This window comes from Heptranchias perlo, unplaced genomic scaffold (assembly GCF_035084215.1).
Source record: "Heptranchias perlo isolate sHepPer1 unplaced genomic scaffold, sHepPer1.hap1 HAP1_SCAFFOLD_428, whole genome shotgun sequence".
NCBI classification, from domain to species: domain Eukaryota; kingdom Metazoa; phylum Chordata; class Chondrichthyes; order Hexanchiformes; family Hexanchidae; genus Heptranchias; species Heptranchias perlo.
Window position 1 is genome coordinate 90,738 of NW_027139440.1, and position 21,659 is coordinate 112,396.

Consider the following 21,659-nt stretch of genomic DNA (forward strand, 5'->3'; position numbering starts at 1 on the left):
TGTTTACCTCGCTTCCCCTTAAATGTATCTATGATATTTGCCTCAACTGCTCCTTGTGGGAGCGAGTTCCACATTCTAACCACTCTCTCGGTAAAGAAGTTTCTCCTGAATTCCCCATTAGATTTATTAGTGACTATTTTATATTAATGGCCTCTAGTTCTAGCCTCCTCTGCAAGTGGAAACATCTTCTCCATGTCCACCTTATCAAAACCTTTCTTAATCTTAAAGACCTCTATCAGGTCACCCCTCAGCCTTCTCTTTTCTAGAGAAAAGAGCCCCAGCCTGCTCAATCTTTCCTGATAGGTATAATCTCTCAGTTCTGGTATCAGCCTGGTAAATCTTTTTTGTACCTTCTCCAGTGCCTCTATATCCTTTTTATAATATGGAGACCGGAACTGTTCCAAGAGGGGCAATTTTTTCACTCACAGGGTGGTGAGTGTCTGGAACGAGCTGCCAGAGGCAGTAGTAGAGGCGGGTACAATTTTGTCTTTTAAAAAGCATTTGGACAGTTACATGGGTAAGATGGGTATAGAGGGATATGGGCCAAGTGCAGGCAATTGGGACTAGCTTAGTGGTATAAACTGGGCGACATGGACATGTTGGGCCGAAGGGCCTGTTTCCATGTTGTAACTTCTATGATTCTATGATCTCACTTTTTAAATATAGAATCACATTAGCTGTCCACCAGTCCTCTGGTACTATTCCCTTTTCTAATGATTTTTTATATCTCTCTCCTTAGAGCAGAGAAGGTTGAGAGGAGATTTCAAAATCATGAAGGGTTTAGATAAAGTAAATGAAGAGAAATTGTTCCCATTGGCCGAAGGGTCGAGAACCAGAGGACACAGATTTAAGGTGATTGGCAAAAGAACCAAAGGTGACATGAGGAAAAACTTTTTTACACAGTGAGTAGTTATGATCTGGAATGCGCTGCCTGAAAGAGTGGTGGAAGCAGATTCAATCGTGGTTTTCAAAAGGGAATTGAATAAATACTTGAAGGAAAAAAATTTGCAGGGATACAGGGAAAGAGTGGGGGAAGGGACTAACTGGATTGCTCTTACAAAGAGCCGGCACGGGCTCGATGGGCCGAATGGCCTCCTCCTGTGCTGTAACCATTCTATGATTCTATGGAGGGAAGTATACAGTGGTGTTCCCCAGGGGTCTGTATTAGGATCACTGCTCTTTTTGAGATATATTGATGATCCAGTCTTGGGTATAGAGGGTATAATTTCTAACTTTGCAGATGACACGAAACTCGGAAATGTAGTAAACAATGTGGAGGACAGAGACAGACTGGTGAAATGGGCAGACACATGGCAGATGAAATTTAACACAGAGAAGTGTGAAGTGATACATTTTGGTAGGAAGAATGAGGGGAGGCAATATAAACTAAATGGTACAATTTTAAAGGGGGTGCAGGAACAGAGACCTGGGAGTATATGTGCACATATCTTTGACGGTGGCAGGACAAGTTGAGAAGGCTGTTAAATAAGCATATGGGATCCTGGGCTTCATTAATAGAGGCATAGGCAGTTAAATTTGTTATCCCCTGAAACCGGGCTCAGGATCATGATTCGCGACCTGCGTCCGGTACTTCTGTCGCAGGCAGGGCGAGGCGGGGGAGCCCGAATCTCTTAAAGGCAGACTGGAGCTCTTAAAGGTATCTGTTACCTGTTATTTGCTAAAAATAAGGTACACGGAGTCTGAATGGAGATCAGACATCACACACATAAAACACGATGCAGGTCCCGTCCCTGTGTTTACACACTGTTGAGGCATGTTAATATATTGAATAAAAGTTGCGCACTACTAAATTCCACATCCTCCAATTTGCACGCCAGACCTCACCAATCTACCAATTTGGGTTGTTACCAGGCCTGCGAGGGAGCGTGAACTAAGGTTCTCTGCTGATGCATTAGATGTCTTGGTGAAAGAGTTGGACAGAAGGAGGGACATCTTATATCTGCGGGGGTGGGGGGGCGGAGCAAGAGGCCCTCCAGACATATACTCAAAAGGCAGTGGGAGGCAGCGGGGGATGAAGTCAATGCCAGGCGCACAGCATGAACATGGATGCAGTGCAGGAAGAAGTTCAATGCTTTGACATGAATGGTCAAGGTGATTGAGGTCAACTGTCAAGTGATGTCTCCTACCAACTGCACCACGAGCTGCATCCACTGCTCCACACACTACACCCCCCATCACCCATATACCAACAAACTCTTTCCATCAGTATTCAACTCTTCTAATCAGATGCTTCCTCTCACCCTTACACATTACCACTGTTGCAAGCCGCACACTCACAACTCACAGGTCACACACACAGGCAGCTCAAATCACCCAGGGACACATCCCGCTTTCTTGCAGGAGAAGGTGGCGCATAACAGGAGGCAGCAAGTGGCAGCAGCATTTAGCCCTTCGAGCCTGTTCCGTCATTCAATGAGATCATAGAATCATAGAAAGGTTACAGCATGGAAGGAGGCCATTCGGCCCATTGAGTCAGCACCGACTCTATGCAAGAACAATCCAACTAGTCCCACTCCCTCGCCCTATCCCCGTAGCCCTGCAAATTTTTCCTTTCAAGTACTTATCCAGTTCCCTTTTGAAGGCCATGATTGATTCTGCCTCCACCCTGGCAGGTTGATCTGTGACCTAACTCCATATACCCACCTTAGGCCCATAACCCTTAATACCCTTGGTTCACAGAAATCTACAATTTCAGCTTTAAAATTCACAATTGAGCTAGCATCAACTGCCGTTTGCAGAAGAGCGTTCCAAACTTCTCCCACCCTTTCAATGTAACAGCGTTTCCTAGCTTCACTCCTGCACGCCCTGGCTCTAAATGTTAGGTTATGTCCCCACATCCTAGTATTCAATATAGGAGACCTCCAAAAACAATTACAAATGCATCAGTAGCCAGAAGCAATAATCCAGCAACTAACCGGTAAATCCTGCATGGTCCCTTTAAATAGTGTTGGTGGGGGACCTCCTCGCACTCTATGACATGTTTAGATGGTTGCAGTTAAGATGGTGTATATCACTTTAAATCAGCGTTGCACAATGATCCAACGCATATTCTCCCTATTTTACATGATGCTGGAGTTTGTTATTTGTGCATGCAAGATGGTGTCTGGCGCACGTCATGCTAGAAGCATATGTGCACATCCAAGACGCCATCTTGGATATACGGGAGGCCGTGTAGCGCCGAAACAACGGGCGTTACACGGCCCAATTTAGCGCCCATAGAGTACAAAAGCAAGGAAGTTATGCTAAACCTTTATAAACACTGGTTAGGCCTCAGCTGGAGTATTGTGTTCAACTCTGGGCACCACATCTTAGGAAGGATGTGAAGGCCTTAGAGAGGGTGCAGAGGAGATTTATTAGAATGGTACCAGGGATGAGGGACTTCAGTTATGTGGAGAGACTGGAGAAGCTGGGGTTGTTCTCCTTAGAACAGAGAAGGTTAAGGGGAGATTTAATAGAGGTGTTCAAAATCATGAAGGGTTTTGACAGAGTAAATAAGAAGAAACTTTTTCCAGCGGCAGAAGGGTCGGTAACCAGAGGACACAGATTTAAGGTGATCGGCAAAAGAGCCAGAGGCGACATGAGGAAACATTTTTTTACGCAGTGAGTTGTTATGATCTGGAATGCGCTGCCTGAAAGGGCGGTGGAAGCAGATTCGATAATAACTTTCAAAAGGGAATTAGATAAATACTTGAAGGGGAAAATTTACAGGGCAATGGGGAAAGAGATTAATTGGATACCTCAGTTATTTCTATTGCATCTCGTTTCTCACGACAGAGTATTGCCTCCAGTTCCCCCGTTTTATTTTGGACGCTGTGTAAATTGCTGTCCAGGCAGTTTAATTCATTCTTCAATAATTGTTCCTTTCACTTCATTTTTAACAGTCCTTTTATATTTCTGTTTTATAACTGTATTTGTTTCTTGACCGTTTATGTTATCTTTATTCTTTACTCTGGTCTGACCTTTACACTCATCTCCTGTTTCTATTATCTTTAATCTTTTATTATTGCTACCAGATCCCTCCCCCCATCTTGCTAGTTTGAAGCCATCTCCACGGCCCTATTTATCCTTTCCACTAGGACAATGTCCCATTCCGGTTCAGGTGGATCCTGTCCCAGTGGTACAGCTCCTTCCTGTCCCAGTACTGGTGCCAGTGTCCCATGAAATGGAACCCTCCTTCCCACACCAGTCTCTCAGCCACTCATTCACTCTCCTGATCTGCCTATCCCAGTGCCAATTAACATGAGGCTTGGGTAGTAATCCTGAGATTATCACCCGTGAGGTCATGCTTTTTAATTTAGTTCCTCGCTTTTGATATTCCTTTAGCAGGACCTCCTCCTTGTTCTTCCTTATGTCATTGGTCCCGACATGGACCGTGGCAACTGGATCCTCCCCCTCCCTTTCCAAGTTCCTCTCCAGTTGCTCCGAGATGTCCTTTACTTGTGCACCAGGTAGGCAGTACACCCTCCTGGACTCTCAGTTGTAAATGCAGAGGACGCTATCTATCACCCTAATTATAGAATCCTCTACGACTACGACCTTTCTATTCTGATCCTCCTCCCCTTGGACTGCCTCCTGCTCCACGGTGCATTCTGGGCATCCTCCCTGCAGCCTTCACCCTTATCCTCACAGGTATCAAGTACCTCGTGCCTGTTGGACAGGACCAGTGTCTGCAGGACCTCCTTCTCTACCTCCCCCTCCCTTATGTGTCGGAGTGTCTCTAACTCGCTCTCCAGCTCAAAGACTCTGAGCCGGAGTGTCTCAAGACAGAGACATTTACTGCAGAAGTGGCAATCGGGACAGACTCACTGTCCACAAATCCCACATATTACAGTCCCAACACACAGCCTGTGCTGCCATTTCTAGTTTGTATTTATTTAATCAGTAGTTTATTTCTAGGACTAATAGAATCACTTGAGATCTAGATTATATTTAGTAAATGGATTTAGCTTGATTTCAAAATAATTAGTAACTACTTAGTCTTTTTAATTTTATGTATTTTTTATTCAAGTTTTAAAAGTTTTAAAGGTTTATAGATTAGTTTATTGTCCCTTGGTTTAAATCACTTAGCACCTCCTTCCAATCACGATGATAGGAGAATTGCCCAATCACAGTGATAGGCGAATTGTCCAATCACAGTGATAGGCGAACTGTCCAATCACAGTGATAGGCGAACTGTCCAATCACAGTGATAGGCGAACTGTCCAATCACAGTGATAGTCGAACTGTCCAATCACAGTGACAGGCGAACTGTCCAATCACAGTGACAGGCGAATTGTCCAATCACAGTGACAGGCGAATTGTCCAATCACAGTGACAGGCGAATTGCCCAATCACAGTGAGAGGCGAATTGTCCAATCACAGTGAGAGGCGAATTGTCCAATCACAGTGATAGGCGAATTGTCAGTTGATGTCCATTAGCTGTTTGCAGACAATGTATTCTTCAACTTTCAGCGACCGGAAGACTGAAGGTTGATCTGATAAGATTCTCACTGTCCATGAATGTCCCACACTGTAAATGTGTTTAATTCCCTCTGTCCCACACTTGTAACTATTTTACTCCCTCTGTAAATGTGTTTATGATTCCAAGAAGCAACAACATTCCCTGCAGCCTCCCCTAATCTAAACCAAGAACATTCTCTCCAGCCTCCCGTTGCTACAAGCTTTCGGAGGCTACCTCCTTCCTCAGGTGAACGATTTCCACATCGTTCACCTGAGGAAGGAGGTAGCCTCCGAAAGCTTGTGAATTTAAAATAAAATTGCTGGACTATAACTTGGTGTTGTAAAATTGTTTACAATTGTCAACCCCAGTCCATCACCAGCATCTCCACATCACAATTGTACAGGGCTTTGGTGAGACCTCACCTAGAGTACTGTGTACAGTTTTGGTCTCTTTATCTAAGGAAGGATATACTTTCCTTAGAGGCGGTGCAACGAAGGTTCACTAGATTGATTCCTGGGATGAGAGGGTTCCTACAAGGAGAGATTGAGTAGAATGGGCCTGTACTCTCTGGAGTTTAGAAGAATGAGAGGTGATCTAATTGAAACATTATAAGATTCTCAGTGGGCTTGACAGGGTAAATACTGAGAGGATGTTTCCCCTGGCTGGAGAGTCTAGAAATAGGGGGCATAGTCTCAGGACAAGGGGTCGGCCATTTAAGACTGAGATGAGGAGGAATGTCTTCAATCAGAGGGTGGTGAATCTTTGGAATTCTCTACCCCACAGGGCTGTGGATGCTCAGTCAGTGAATATATTCAAGGCTGAGATCGATAGATTTTTGGACTCTAAGGGAATCAAGGGATATGGGGATTGGGCGGGAAAGTGGAGTTGAGGTTGAAGATCAGCCATAATCTTATTCAATGGTCGAGCAGGTTCGAGGGGCCATATGGCCTACTCCTGCTCCTAGTTCCAAACCTAACTACCAACCACACGGCCAATTTTTCTATAATCTGCAAACTTCTTAACAATACGCCCTACATTCGAGTCCAAATCATTAATATACACCACAAAAAGCAAGTGATCTAGTACTGAGCCCTTCGGAACTCCACTGGAAACAGCCTTCCAGTCACAAAAACACCTGTCGACCGTTACCCTTTGCTTCCTGCCACTGAGCCAATTTTGGATCCAACTTGCCACTTTCCCTTGGATCCCATGGGCTTTTACTTTTTTGATCAATCTGCCATGTGGGAACTTGTCAAAAGCCTTGCTAAAATCCATGATGTGGACTACATCAAATGCACTACCCTCATCGACCCTCCTCAAAAAATTCAATGAAGTTAATCAGACATGACCTTCCCTCAACAAATCCACGCTGATTGTCCTTGATTAATCCATGCCTTTCTAAATGACAATTTATACTGTCCCTCAGAATTGATTCCAATAATTTGCCCACCACCGAAGTAGGCTCACTGGCCTGTAATTACTCGGTCTATCCATTTCTCCCTTTTTAAACAACGGTACAATGTTAGCAGTCCTCCAATCTTCCGGCACCAGGCCTGTAGCCAGAGAGGATTGGAAAATGATGGTCAGAGCTTCTCTTAACAGCCTGGGATACATTTCATCTGGGCCTAGCGATTTATCTACTTTCAAAGATGCTAATCCCCTTAATACTTCCTCTCTCACTGAGTTTATCCCATCCAATATTTCACACTCCTCCTCCTTAACTACAATCTCTGCACCGTCCCCCTCTTTTGTGAAGACAGATGCAAAGTATTCATTAAGAACCAGACCCACATCTTCCGCCTGCACACATAGATTACCTTTTTGGAACTATGTAAGGAATCTTACAACACCAGGTTATAGTCCAACTGTTTTATTTGAAAATCACAAGCTTTACAAAGGTAATCTATGTGTGGAGGCGGAAGTTATGGGTATGTTTCTTAATGAATACTTTGCATCTGTCTTCACAAAAGAGAGGGACAATGCAGACATTGTAGTTACGGAGGAGGAGTGTGAAATATTGGATGGGATAAACATAGTGAGAGAAGAAGTATTAAGGGGATTAGCATCTTTGAAAGTAGATAAATCGCCAGGCCTGGATGAAATATATCTAGGCTGTTAAGAGAAGCAAGGGAGGAAATAGCGGAGGTTCTGACCATCATTTTCCAATCCTCTCTGGCTACAGGCCTGGTGCCGGAAGATTGGAGGACTGCTAACATTGTACCGTTGTTTAAAAAGGGAGAAATGGATAGACCGAGTAATTACAGGCCAGTGAGCCTACTTCGGTGGTGGGCAAATTATTGGAATCAATTCTGAGGGACAGTATAAATTGTCATTTAGAAAGGCATGGATTAATCAAGGACAATCAGCGTGGATTTGTTGAGGGAAGGTCATGTCTGATTAACTTCATTGAATTTTTTGAGGAGGGTCGATGAGGGTAGTGCATTTGATGTAGTCCACATCATGGATTTTAGCAAGGCTTTTGACAAGTTCCCACATGGCAGATTGATCAAAAAAGTAAAAGCCCATGGGATCCAAGGGAATGTGGCAAGTTGAATCCAAAATTGGCTCAGTGGCAGGAAGCAAAGGGTAATGGTTGACGGGTGTTTTTGTGACTGGAAGGCTGTTTCCAATGTGGTTCCGAAGGGCTCAGTACTAGATCACTTGCTTTTTGTGATATATATTAATGATTTGGACTTGAATGTAGGGCGCATTGTTAAGAAGTTTGCAGATGATACAAAAATTGGCCGTGTGGTTGATAGTGAGGAGGAAAGCTGTAGACTGCAGGAAGATATCAATGGACTGGTCAGGTGGGCAGAAAAGTGGCAAATGGAATTCAATGCGGAGAAATGTGAGGTAATGCATTTGGGGAGAGCAAACAAGGCAAGGGAATACACAATAAATGGGGGGATACTGAGAGGTGTAGAGGAAGTGAGGGACCTTGGAGTGCATGTCCACAGATCCCCGAAGGTAGCAGGACAGGTAGATAAGGAGGTTAAGAAGGCATATGGGATTCTTTCCTTTATTAGCCAAGGCATAGAATATAAAAGCAGGAAAGTTATTCTGGAACTATATAAAACACTAGTTAGGCCACAGCTTGAGTACTGTGTACAGTTCTGGTCACCACATTACAGGAAAGAAGTGATTACACTGGAGAGGGTACAGAGGAGATTTACAAGGTTGTTGCCAGGACTGGAGAATTTTTGGTATGAGAAAAGATTGGATAGAGAGGTCAAAAACCAGGGGGCATAGATTTACAGTAATTGGTGGAAGGATTAGAGGGGAGTTGAGGAGAAATTTTTTCACCCAGAGGGTGGTGGGGGTCTGGAACTCACTGCCTTGAAAGAGTGGTAGAGGCAGAAACCCTCAACTCATTTAAAAAGTACTTGCATGTGCACTTGAAGTGCCTTAACCGACAGGGCTATCCGCAGACCAAGAACTGGAAAGTGGGATTAGGCTGGATAGCTCTTTTTCATCCAGCACAGACAATGGGCCGAACGACCTCCTTCTGTGCCATAAATTTCTATGATTCTATTTCTTATGTTCTGAACATCCCCTCCAGCTTCCCCTAACCTAAACCATGAATGTTTCCCCGGAGGCAATGATCTCAACAGCAGTTCATGTGAAGAGGCTGCAATATTGAGCAGTGTGATTCATATCACTTAGTCCAAACCCAAATACTTCCGATACATGGACAATCAGGGATCATGTTGCTCAAGCCTCTGTTTAGATATGTTGGAGATTTCAGTGATGATCTTCTTATTGGAGAGCAACCCTGCCTTTCACATGGAATTGATGAAGTATTTGAGAACTGGGGGAATCTGCAAGTAACTTGCTTTGCCTCAGTCTGACCTGCGTTTGTCCACGATACAGGACCACAAGGCACTAACTGCAAATAAGGTCTCCCTCCCCCTCCCTCACTCCCTTCTACACGTCTCCTCTCTCCCTCTCCCTCTCTCTTTTCATCTCTCTGTCCCGGCCCCCCCGCCCCTTCCCTCTTCTGATTTAGGACTAGTGCAAAGGTCCAGGTGTTTCTGACCTGTTTGTTTGAAGGTGCAAGGAACGAGGAAGTTGCAAATTATAAATTTAGCGTAGGGATAAGGATTAGTCCTTCTGATGATTTAATGTATCCTGCTTGGTTCAATAGGTTTAACAAAGCCACAAGGAGTTCAATGAAAGGACATTTGGATGTTTTTAAAACCTCACTAAACACGGTGATAGATGAGGCTCAACCAACCAAATGTATGGGAGATAATGCATGGGTTTGGCAATACCGGCAGAAGTTCATGAAAACTGAGGTAAGTGGAAAGTTGCTGTTGGTGTGATTGTTCAAGTGGTCTTGTGTCTCCTCGGGTGTACTGGATGTTTGGTGGTGACTGTGGAGTGTCCCACCATGGTTACCCACCAGCCATTGCTAAACTGGCTCCACAGTTTCTCTGGTAACTTGCCACAGACGTAAGGTATCCCGTCCAATCAAATCTAACCGGTGATCATTCCAATTAAATGGGTTTGTAACTGGAAATAATCATCGGCCCTCTATTGGTGAAGCTCAGCTTCCGGTGACAGGAGGGACAATGGCAGCAAAACTGCATGAACCATAAGTGCCACATTTCAGGGGCAAGAACTTCTCAGGATAGATTTCCCTCTCTGTTGCACCAGAAGAACATTCAGTTCCCAGTTGCAACAAAGAAGACACGGGGGCAGAGACACGTGACATCAGGTGTGTGCCCCCCTGCGCTGCCTCCGGATTTCCTGGGGTTCCCTCAGTGGGCGGTACTGCATTAGCATGGAAATGAGGCTGGGGTGTCCAGGCTTCCCATCTCATTTTCCTCTTCAGCTGCCCATGGGCTGCTCAATCAGAGGGGCAGTGCCCCTAAAAGCTGGCCGTGGAGCTTGTATCAGGAGCCTCTGCAGGGGAGGGTGTACAGGAGTCATGGGAGCACCCCAAAGATGTGAGGTGGCAGTGGTTATCGAGTCCCCCTCTACACCCAGCAGAATTTACGGGGCTTGGACCCTCCTGGCCGATGTTCCCCGGCAAGCTCTAGTGCCAGAGGCCAGAAGTGCAGCTGCATGCTCCAGGCGTTCCTGTTTCCATCCCCCTCCACACCCGTTCCCTGTGAATGGCCCTGCCAGGGGTGGGGGTGGGTCTGCACCAACAGGCTAGAAGATTAGAATGCACAGTGGGGAGTGGGGGGCCGTGAGTGGAAAGTTGGCCTCATACTGTAGTGATATAATCTACCCAAATGAAGTTGTTGCCAACAGTGAGCTGAAGTGGGACAAACCATTTAAGTTCAGCAATGAACTGTGATACAGAGGATTGCAGAATACCAGCTCTGTGGCCACACAGCGATGGCAAGAGTTCAGGTGGCTCACACATAGGAACATAGAATCATAGAAAGGTTACAGCATGGAAGGAGGCCATTCGGCCCATCAAGCCTGCTCCACCATTCAATTAGATCATGGCTGGTCTGCATCTTAACTCCATGTCCCTTGACACCCTTGCCTAACAAGTATCTATCAGTCTCACTCTTGAAAGCTTCAATTGACCTCCAGAAACTGAGGGGCAGGAAATGCACAGAGTCTCAGCGATTAAATAAAAAATAGAGACACATACAGATGGTGCAATTGCTAATGCAATATCAGAAAAATAAAAGCAGCCACACATTGAATGGAACGCACAGTATAGCTGACAAAATCAAAGAGGAACTTTGGACTATTTGCGTACTTACAAACTACGGGTGCATTGCTTTACACACTACAGGACGTACAATGTGATTTTAATGAGTTTAAATCCTGTTACAGCTCAATGCATTATTAAGCGACCTGGAAAGGCAGATAATTAAAAGGAAGATGGACATTTATAAAGCAGCTGATTTGTCTGTTCAACGTACGATGAAACCAGCATACAAAGGTACTGTCTGTTATAGATAGCTGGGCACTGAAACACCGGCACATTGGTACAGGTGTACAGTCCGTTATGGATAGCTGGGCACACAAACACTGAAAGATTGTTGTGGGTGTACAGTCCGTGATAGACAGCTGGGCACACAAACACTGAAAGATTGTTGTGGGTGTACAGTCCGTGATAGACAGCTGGGCACACAAACACTGAAAGATTGTTATAGGGGTACAATCCGTGATACAATTGGGCACACAAACACTGAAAGATTGTTATAGGGGTACAGTCCATTATAGATAGCTGGGCACACAAACACTGAAAGATTGTTATAGGGGTACAATCCGTGATACAATTGGGCACACAAACACTGAAAGATTGTTATAGGGGTACAGTCCATTATAGATAGCTGGGCACACAAACACTGAAAGATTGTTATAGGGGTACAATCCGTGATACAGATGGGCACACAAACACTGAAAGATTGTTGTAGGGGTACAATCCGTGATACAGATGGGCACACAAACACTGAAAGATTGTTATAGGGGTACAGTCCATTATAGATAGCTGGGCACTGAAACTCTGACACATTTGTAAGATTCCGTCCGATACAACATTTGTTTGTTTTTGCAGAAGCTGCACAGAAAAAGGGCACAAAAATCTTTCCTTCCATGCAGAACATATTGAAAGAGCATGTACTAGAACAGAAGGCGAAGATTTTCAAAGATGCAGCAGACAGCGTGTTGCAGGAATTCAGCAGCATGAAGGTTTCTGTTACATTAATAGTATTTTCTGGCTGAAAATTCTGAAATAGACACAGGGTTCCATATCAGGTAGTGAACAGGTACTGAAATACACACAGCGTTCCATATCAGGTAGTGAACAGGTACTGAAATACACACAGCGCTCCATATCAGGTAGTGAACAGGTACTGAAATAGACACAGCGTTCCATATCAGGTAATAAACAGGTGCTGAAATACACACAGCGTTCCATATCAGGTAATAGACAGGTACTGAAATACACACAGCGTTCCATATCAGGTAATAAACAGGTACTGAAATACACACAGCGTTCCATATCAGGTAATAAACAGGTACTGAAATACACACAGCGTTCCATATCAGGTAATAAACAGGTACTGAAATACACACAGCGTTCCATATCAGGTAATAAACAGGTACTGAAATACACACAGCGTTCCATATCAGGTGATAAACAGGTACTGAAATACACACAGCATTCCATATCAGGTAATAAACAGGTACTGAAATACACACAGCGTTCCATATCAGGTAATAAACAGGTACTGAAACACACACAGCGTTCCATATCAGGTAATAAACAGGTACTGAAACACACACAGCGTTCCATATCAGGTAATAAACAGGTACTGAAACACACACAGCGTTCCATATCAGGTGATAAACAGGTACTGAAATACACACAGCGTTCCATATCAGGTAATAAACAGGTACTGAAATACACACAGCGTTCCATATCAGGTAATAAACAGGTACTGAAACACACACAGCGTTCCATATCAGGTAATAAACAGGTACTGAAATACACACAGCGTTCCATATCAGGTAGTGAACAGGTACTGAAATACACACAGCGTTCCATATCAGGTAGTGAACAGGTACTGAAATACACACAGCGTTCCATATCAGGTAATAAACAGGTACTGAAATACACACAGCATTCCATATCAGGTAATAAACAGGTACTGAAACACACACAGCGTTCCATATCAGGTAATAAACAGGTACTGAAACACACACAGCGTTCCATATCAGGTAGTGAACAGGTACTGAAATACACACAGCGTTCCATATCAGGTAATAAACAGGTACTGAAACACACACAGCGTTCCATATCAGGTAGTGAACAGGTACTGAAACACACACAGCGTTCCATATCAGGTAGTGAACAGGTACTGAAATACACACAGCGTTCCATATCAGGTAATAAACAGGTACTGAAATACACACAGCATTCCATATCAGGTAATAAACAGGTACTGAAATACACACAGCGTTCCATATCAGGTAATAAACAGGTACTGAAATACACACAGCGTTCCATATCAGGTGATAAACAGGTACTGAAATACACACAGCATTCCATATCAGGTAATAAACAGGTACTGAAACACACACAGCGTTCCATATCAGGTAATAAACAGGTACTGAAACACACACAGCGTTCCATATCAGGTAATAAACAGGTACTGAAACACACACAGCGTTCCATATCAGGTAGTGAACAGGTACTGAAATACACACAGCGTTCCATATCAGGTAACAAACAGGTACTGAAATAGACACAGCGTTCCATATCAGGTAATAAACAGGTACTGAAATACACACAGCATTCCATATCAGGTAATAAACAGGTACTGAAACACACACAGCGTTCCATATCAGGTAATAAACAGGGACTGAAACACACACAGCGTTCCATATCAGGTAATAAACAGGTACTGAAACACACACAGCGTTCCATATCAGGTAATAAACAGGTACTGAAACACACACAGCGTTCCATATCAGGTAGTGAACAGGTACTGAAATACACACAGCGTTCCATATCAGGTAATAAACAGGTACTGAAACACACACAGCGTTCCATATCAGGTAATAAACAGGTACTGAAACACACACAGCGTTCCATATCAGGTAGTGAACAGGTACTGAAATACACACAGCGTTCCATATCAGGTAACAAACAGGTACTGAAATACACACAGCGTTCCATATCAGGTAATAAACAGGTACTGAAATACACACAGCATTCCATATCAGGTAATAAACAGGTACTGAAACACACACAGCGTTCCATATCAGGTAATAAACAGGGACTGAAACACACACAGCATTCCATATCAGGTGATAAACAGGTACTGAAATACACACAGCGCTCCATATCAGGTAATAAACAGGTACTGAAATACACACAGCGTTCCATATCAGGTGATAAACAGGGACTGAAATACACACAGCGCTCCATATCAGGTAATAAACAGGTACTGAAATACACACAGCGTTCCATATCAGGTGATAAACAGGGACTGAAATACACACAGCGCTCCATATCAGGTAATAAACAGGTACTGAAATACACACAGCGTTCCATATCAGGTGATAAACAGGGACTGAAATACACACAGCGCTCCATATCAGGTAGTGAACAGGTACTGAAATACACACAGCGTTCCATATCAGATAATAAACAGGTACTGAAATACACACAGCGTTCCATATCAGGTAGTGAACAGGTACTGAAATACACACAGCGTTCCATATCAGGTAATAAACAGGTACTGAAACACAGAGTAAAAAACAGAAACTACATCTCACTATTTTTATCGTTAAAAGGTCCATTTGAAGCATGAAATGAAAATCAACGTGAAAATTTTCATGAAGCTGGGCTTGTCTCAGTGGCAGGGACGGGATCCTTTACCAGGTAACTGAACACCAGCTGCTCGTCACACACAAGTTCATTTCACCCAATTTATAGAACTGACACTTTTTTATTTCATTTATTGCAGATTTTAAGAACGAGTTTAAACAGATGGATCAAATCTGGAATGAAGTGAAGGAGATTTCATCAAAAACAGACTAAATACCTTGGATCTGTTTTGTTTCTGAACATCCAGACTGGGATTGAAATCCACTGAAGCAGATTTACGAGGTCCACCTGTCCCTGCTGATATTATTGCTAATAAGATAAATAACCGTGAGATAGATTACTGGTGTAAGGGCCGTGCTTTTAGTGTGAGATAGATTACTGGTGTAAGGGCGTGGTTTTAGTGTGAGATAGATTACTGGTGTAAGGGCCGTGCTTTTAGTGTGAGATAGATTACTGGTGTAAGGGCTGTGGTTTTAGTGTGAGATAGATTACTGGTGTACGGGCTGTGGTTTTAGTGTGAGATAGATTACTGGTGTAAGGGCTGTGGTTTTAGTGTGAGATAGATTACTGGTGTAAGGGCTGTGGTTTTAGTGTGAGATAGATTACTGGTGTAAGGGCTGTGGTTTTAGTGTGAGATAGATTACTGGTGTAAGGGCTGTGGTTTTAGTGTGAGATAGATTACTGGTGTAAGGGCTGTGGTTTTAGTGTGAGATAGATTACTGGTGTCAGGGCTGTGGTTTTGGTGTGAGATCGATTACTGGTGTAAGGACCAGTGAGATTCCTGCAGTGATTTGAATTGAACGAGTGATCTGTGAATTCACTGTGATACCATCACTGATGCTTTTATGTTAAACAATTAATTGCTTTTTGTATCACTTTTATTTTTGTATCGTTTAAATTTAGGGCTTTTAAACTTTCAGTCCCTTTAATCATAAGGTGTGAACAACTTAAATGTACGGAATGTAGTGATGGGCTTTTTTTTTATTACTTTGATGTCCATGAACAACACAATACAAGATCAGTGTGAAATGTACAGTCCTCAACAATCATGTTGGGCTGGATTTTGCTGTAAAAATAACGATGAGGCTCACCGCGCTCGTGTGCAAATCGGACAGTAACTTCCAGCGAGTGCACACGCGTCGTTAAACGCCAAAGCCCAGACATTGCTGTCCGAGATGCACTGCCTCTCCGTAAGCTCTGTGGGAACAACGTCTCACGGGCTGACTCCCCGTTCAAATGTATTGAACAGTGTGAAGTCCCTGCACTGACGTCGTAGATACGGACCAAACTCCCCAACAAAAGTCAAGTCAAGTCATTTCAAGTCTAAGTACCATTTTAACAGCGTGGTAAGTCTTAATTAATGCCAAACAACCTCTCTGGCATGAAAATTAACTTTTACAAGTGTGAAGTCTCATTAATTCAGATTTTAATTATTGTTGGACATTTTTTTAAAATTTGAATAAAAATTTTTTCTTACTTTTTCTCACTCTCTTAATCCAATCTTTCTTTCCCGCTCTTCATTTCTCTTTCTGTACCTGATCTGATGTTGAATTCACTATTTGAACTTACACTTCCTGGTTCAGACTCTGCCTTACTCATTAACGATTCTTCGATCTGATTGATTAAGGAGATACCCAGTTGCTGGCCCCGTTCACATGGGTCCCAGATGCCCTGTAGGGGGGGCCGCGCCACTTGGGTTTCTAATTTTCAGGAACTTGCTGTGCAAAAGTTCAAAGAAAGTCAATGGGCAAGCGGCAAATCTAACGAATGGCAAACACTGTTCATTCGCTGCTCACTGCAAAATCCGACCCGTTCTCCATGTGAAAATGACATCGGGCGCTAAATTGGGCCGTGTAGCACCCGTTGTTTCGGCGCTACACGGCCCCTCCGACATCCAAGATGGCATCTTGGATGCACACGCCAGACGCCATCTTGGTATAGGAGTTAGCACCCCAAACGCTGGAAACATGTAAAGTAGGGAGAAAATGGATTCAATCAGTGTGCAATGCTGATTTAAAGTGATGGACACCATTTTCAACCTTAACACTCAACTCAACACACAGTCTTATCCCCGACCATCGAAACATTTCATACAGTGCCTGAAGGACCCTCCATCGGTGCTATTTAAAGGGACCATGTGGGTGTTGCAGGTTAGTTGCTGGATTATTGCTTCTGGCTGCTGGAGGAGTAGGAAGTGCTTTTTGAAGCTCCCTATTCTTATTGAGAGTTCCTGCACTACTTTTGAGAGTGCTTTGGCAGGTATTGCCTTACGGGTCAGGAAACTACAACCCTGGTGGAACATTCCTGGCAACCATGGGCGGTCTGCTCGGGCTCCCACAGGGCATTGATCACGACTGGAATCATGCAGAGAGGCCACGCCCAGCAGGTCAAGCTGCGAGGAGAGGGAGGGTGAGGAGGCGCAGGGCACTGAGCAGGAGGCCGTATCCAATGAGGGTCTTCAGGGATCAATTGTCTTACCTCAACATGATCGAGGAGGATTGCATCTGATGCCTGAGGTTCACCAAGGAAGCCGTGACCGAGATCTGTCAACTGGTGCGGCCACAACTGCAGCCTCAGAGCAGGGCGAGGACAACATTGCCTGTGGCTGTGAAGGTCACCGTGGTGCTGAATTTCTACGGCTCAGGAGCATTTCAGGCCTCCGCTGGCGACATGTGCAACATCTCACAGTCTGCAGTGCGCTGCTGCATAAGAGAGGTCACAGACGCACTGTACCACATGAGGAACAGGTTCATCACCTTCCCTCTCCACAGAGACAAGCAGAACGAGCGAGCACGGGGGTTCGCCCGCATTGCTGGCTTCCCCATGATGCAGGGTGCCATGGACTTCCCACATATTGCCCTGCGTGCCCCGCACATCAACTCGGCCGTCTTCATCAACCGAAAGGGCTTCCACTCCTTCAATGTGCAGCTGGTGTGTGACCACATGCATCGAATCATGGAGGTCGATACCCGCTACCCTGGGAGCAGTCATGACACCTTCGTCATGTGGCAGTCCAACGTGCCAGTTATCTTTCACCCGACTCGGCAAGTCAAAGGCTGGCTAGTGAGCGACAAGGGCTATCCCCTCATGACGTGGCTCATGACACCGGTCAGGAACCCACACACACGTGCACAACAGGCCTATAATGAGAGCCATGCTGCCACACGCAACATTGTAGAGCACACCATAGGCCTCCTCAAACAACACTTCCGCTGCCTGGACTGGTCTGGAGGAGCCCTGCAGGACTCCCCTGAGTGGGTGGGCAGATTTGTGGTGGTCTGCTGCATGCTGCACAACCTCGCCATCATGAGGGATCAGCCTTTGCCACCAATGACTGCAGAAGATCCTGAGCCAGAGGTGGAGGAGGAGGGTGAGGAAGAAAAGGCAGAGGAGGTGGAGGAGGAAGAGGCTGAGGAGGAGCAGGAGGAGGGGATGGAGCCGGAAGAGGAGGTGGAAGAGGACGCAAGGGTGCAGCAGGAACCACACGCCTTGTCTGCAAGCGCTCTGTGTGCTCGCCTGATCCATGCCCGGTATCAATAATTGGAACTACATCCCCCAACTCACCAATAGTCCGACATTCCCCACCTTTCCCCTCCCACAAGACAATCAAATCGCCCTCCATCATATTACACATTAGTTTCCCTCTCAGCTCATTGCATGAATAAAAACCACCACCAAATACAAAATCAAAGTCTCATTTATGGATTAATAAATGAAAATATGCAAACATATTCCCCCTTGTGCATTCCCTTAGTGCCTGTTGTCCGTGTGCCTTTACCTATCCTAGTGCTCCGACGAGGTGCTTCCCCAGTGGATGGAGCGTGGGTGGTGGGAGGCTGCTGGCTTTCAATGGAGGAACATCCAGATGGCCTTGGTGGATGACCTCGAGCAGCTCTGGGCCGGGAGGGCCCGGCTTCAGACTGCACCATCTCAGCATGGGCTGCAGCAGTCTGGCCTGGCTGGCCGACAGGCAACAACAGGGGCACTGGCGGAGTGGCAGGGGTGGGAGCTGGATTGCTGTTGTCCTGAGAGAGGACAGCAGGTCCGACTGTCATGGCGCTACTGTCACTCTCCCAGGGCGGGGCCTCAGCAATCCTGGTGATCGGCTGGAGAACGGATTGCTGGAGTGCTGTGACACCCTGGAAGCCCCGTTATGGTCCCCAGAGCCATGATAGCAGCAGTCTGAGCTTCCAAGGCAGCAGTCTGAGCTGCAAATGCAGCAGTCAGACCTTAAGAACATAAGAAATAGGAGCAGGAGTAGGCCAATCGGCCCCTCGAGCCTGCTCACCATTCAATCAGATCATGGCTGATCTGATCCTAACCTCAAATCTAAATTCACGTCCAATTTCCTGCCTGCTCCCCGTAACCCCTAATTCCCTTTACTTCTAGGAAACTGTCTATTTCTGTTTTAAATTTATTTAATGATGTAGCTTCCACAGCTTCCTGGGGCAGCAAATTCCACAGACCTACTACCCTCTGAGTGAAGAAGTTTCTCCTCATCTCAGTTTTGAAAGAGCAGCCCCTTATTCTAAGATTATGCCCCCTAGTTCTAGTTTCACCCATCCTTGGGAACATCCTTACTGCATCCACCCGATCAAGCCCCTTCATAATCTTATATGTTTCAATAAGATCGCCTCTCATTCTTCTGAACTCCAATGAGTGGAGTCCCAATCCACTCAACCTCTCCTCATATGTCCACCCCCTCATCCCCGGGATTAACCGAGTGAACCTTCTTTGTACTGCCTCGAGAGCAAGTATGTCTTTTCTTAAGTACGGACACCAAAACTGTATGCAGTATTCCAGGTGCGGTCTCACCAATACCTTATATAACTGCAGCAATACCTCCCTGTTTTTATATTCTATCCCCCTAGCAATAGATGGCGGATGTTTGTGCTGCAATGGATGTTGTGACATCGGCCATCAGATGCTGCATCATGGTGGGTTCCACAGGTGTGCTGATGGAGGTGACCACCGTTCCATGTTGGAAACGATGGGCTCCAAGCTCTGCGCAAAGCCCTGTGCCAAGTTGGAGCTGGCCTCCTCCATGCCCCTTCTCATTGTGCACAGGCTTTCTGGCAGGTTTTCCAGTGCCCCAAGCATTTGTTGGTGTACGCCCATCAGCCATCTTCTGTAGCCTGGCCCATCGAAGTCCTCATCTGACTCCTCTGCAGCAGAACTAGTGAGCGACCTCGCCCTCCGGCGAATGGCTCCTGTGGTATCCGTTCCCTCCGCCCCGGCTCCTGCTCACTTGTGCTCGGTGTCTCACCACGTGCAGATCCCTCCTCGAAGCTAACCTCTAAAGGACGCGCAGTGTCAGTCTCTGAGCTGGTGGAAGCAAGTGTCAGATCGAGTGACGGTGTGGCTTCAGTGTCCTCCTCCTCCTCCCCCTCCTCCTCCTTCTCCTCCTCTGGTGCCGCCACGTGTTCTTGGGTATCTGCAATGACAAAGGGAAACAGGTTGAGATGTGGAGTGGGGAGAGGAGCAAGTAAGAGGTGCGTGCTGGCAGCATGTGCAGCACATGAGTCAGAGAAGATTATGGGAGGAGGGAGATGTGGAAAAGGAGAAGGATCATTAGATATGCAGAGACCCCTTTGACCGGACCTCCAGCACGGCATGTTGTAACGGCTGCAGCGACGGCCCGCCCAATGATCCGCAGCACAGTCTCCTCGAGGGAGGGTGAGGACGTGTAGACGTGCCCGTCCAGCCTCAGGTCCCTCCTGCTGGTGGGTGTAATACGCCACCTTCTCCTGCAAGACAGAGGACAGTGTGTCAGTGAGTGTCCTGCAAGGTGTTTTTTTTTTTATTCGTTCACGGGATGTGGGCGTCGCTGGCGAGGCCAGCATTTATTGCCCATCCCTAATTGCCCTCGAGAAGGTGGTGGTGAGCCGCCTTCTTGAACCGCTGCAGTCCGTGTGGTGACGGTTCTCCCACAATGCTGTGGGTGATGTGCCAGTCATGGTCGTATAGCTGCCAGTTTGTGTGACTTGAGCGGTGGTTGTGTGGCCTGCTAGTGTGGTACTATGTGCGGATGAGATGCAGCATTGTGTATGGATGGGCAGTGTTTGTTGGTGGGTGGGTGGGTGACGGGAGGTGTCGTGCGTGGAGTATTGGTGCAGTTGGTAGGATGTGCCACTTGACACTTGCATTCACTCACCTTGACCACTCGTGTCAAGTCATTAAAATGCTTGTGGCATTGCACCCACGTGCATGGTGCAATGCTCCTGGCATTCACCTCCTGTGCCACGGCCTGCCAATGCCTACCCAGCAGGTTCCACAGGTGCGCTGATGGAGGTGACCACCCGTTCCATGTTGGAAAGGATGGGCTCCAAGCTCTGCGCAAAGCCCTGTGCCAAGTTGGAGCTGGACTCCTCCACCCTGCGGGTACAATGCTGCCCTCCTCTGGTCCACACCTTCCACCAGGGCCTCCAGAGCATCATCCGAGAATCTTGGTGCCCGCTCTCTTGCTGGTGCAGCTACTTGCAATGCCATTCTCCCTTCTCCTTGGCTGTGTATCCGCCATTAGAAATGTGCCTGCACATTTCCAACTCCCTCATTCTCCATGCAGCCTCTCAGCAGCGAGGGCTGCACTTGCTGTACGGAGATTTCAGGGTAAGTAGCACGAATTTCATGTGCTGCCTGCGGAGGGTCCGTTCGGCGCGGGATGGTAGCGCATTGCTCAGAAGGGACCCTTATCCAATTCCTCCCCCATCATCTTTGTTTATACCCCGATTCCCCTTCCTCATCTGCTGCTACCCACTAAGTCCCACCTGAGGCCCAGGCTGGCAGGAGGTGGGTGGCTGAAGGGCCCTGGTTCCGAGGTGGCCCAGAGCTCATGGCAGTGAGCCGCTGCTGGCTGCGTCTCTGGAGGGAGATCCTGGACAGCCTGGTCTC

The 21,659-nt window shown here is 46.1% G+C and overlaps 1 protein-coding gene across 1 annotated transcript in view; it reads left to right on the top strand.

Moving 5' to 3' along the window:
* Positions 1–16,249, top strand: part of LOC137312362 (nuclear GTPase SLIP-GC-like) — a 95,537-nt gene extending 79,288 nt beyond the window's left edge. The window contains exons 9-13 of the mRNA XM_067978937.1: positions 9,606–9,756; positions 11,261–11,369; positions 11,988–12,121; positions 14,735–14,822; positions 14,908–16,249. Coding sequence (XP_067835038.1) covers positions 9,606–9,756; positions 11,261–11,369; positions 11,988–12,121; positions 14,735–14,822; positions 14,908–14,981 — 556 coding nt within the window. The 3' untranslated portion in view covers positions 14,982–16,249. The remainder of the gene's footprint in view (positions 1–9,605; positions 9,757–11,260; positions 11,370–11,987; positions 12,122–14,734; positions 14,823–14,907) is intronic.
* The last annotated feature ends 5,410 nt before the right edge of the window (positions 16,250–21,659 follow it).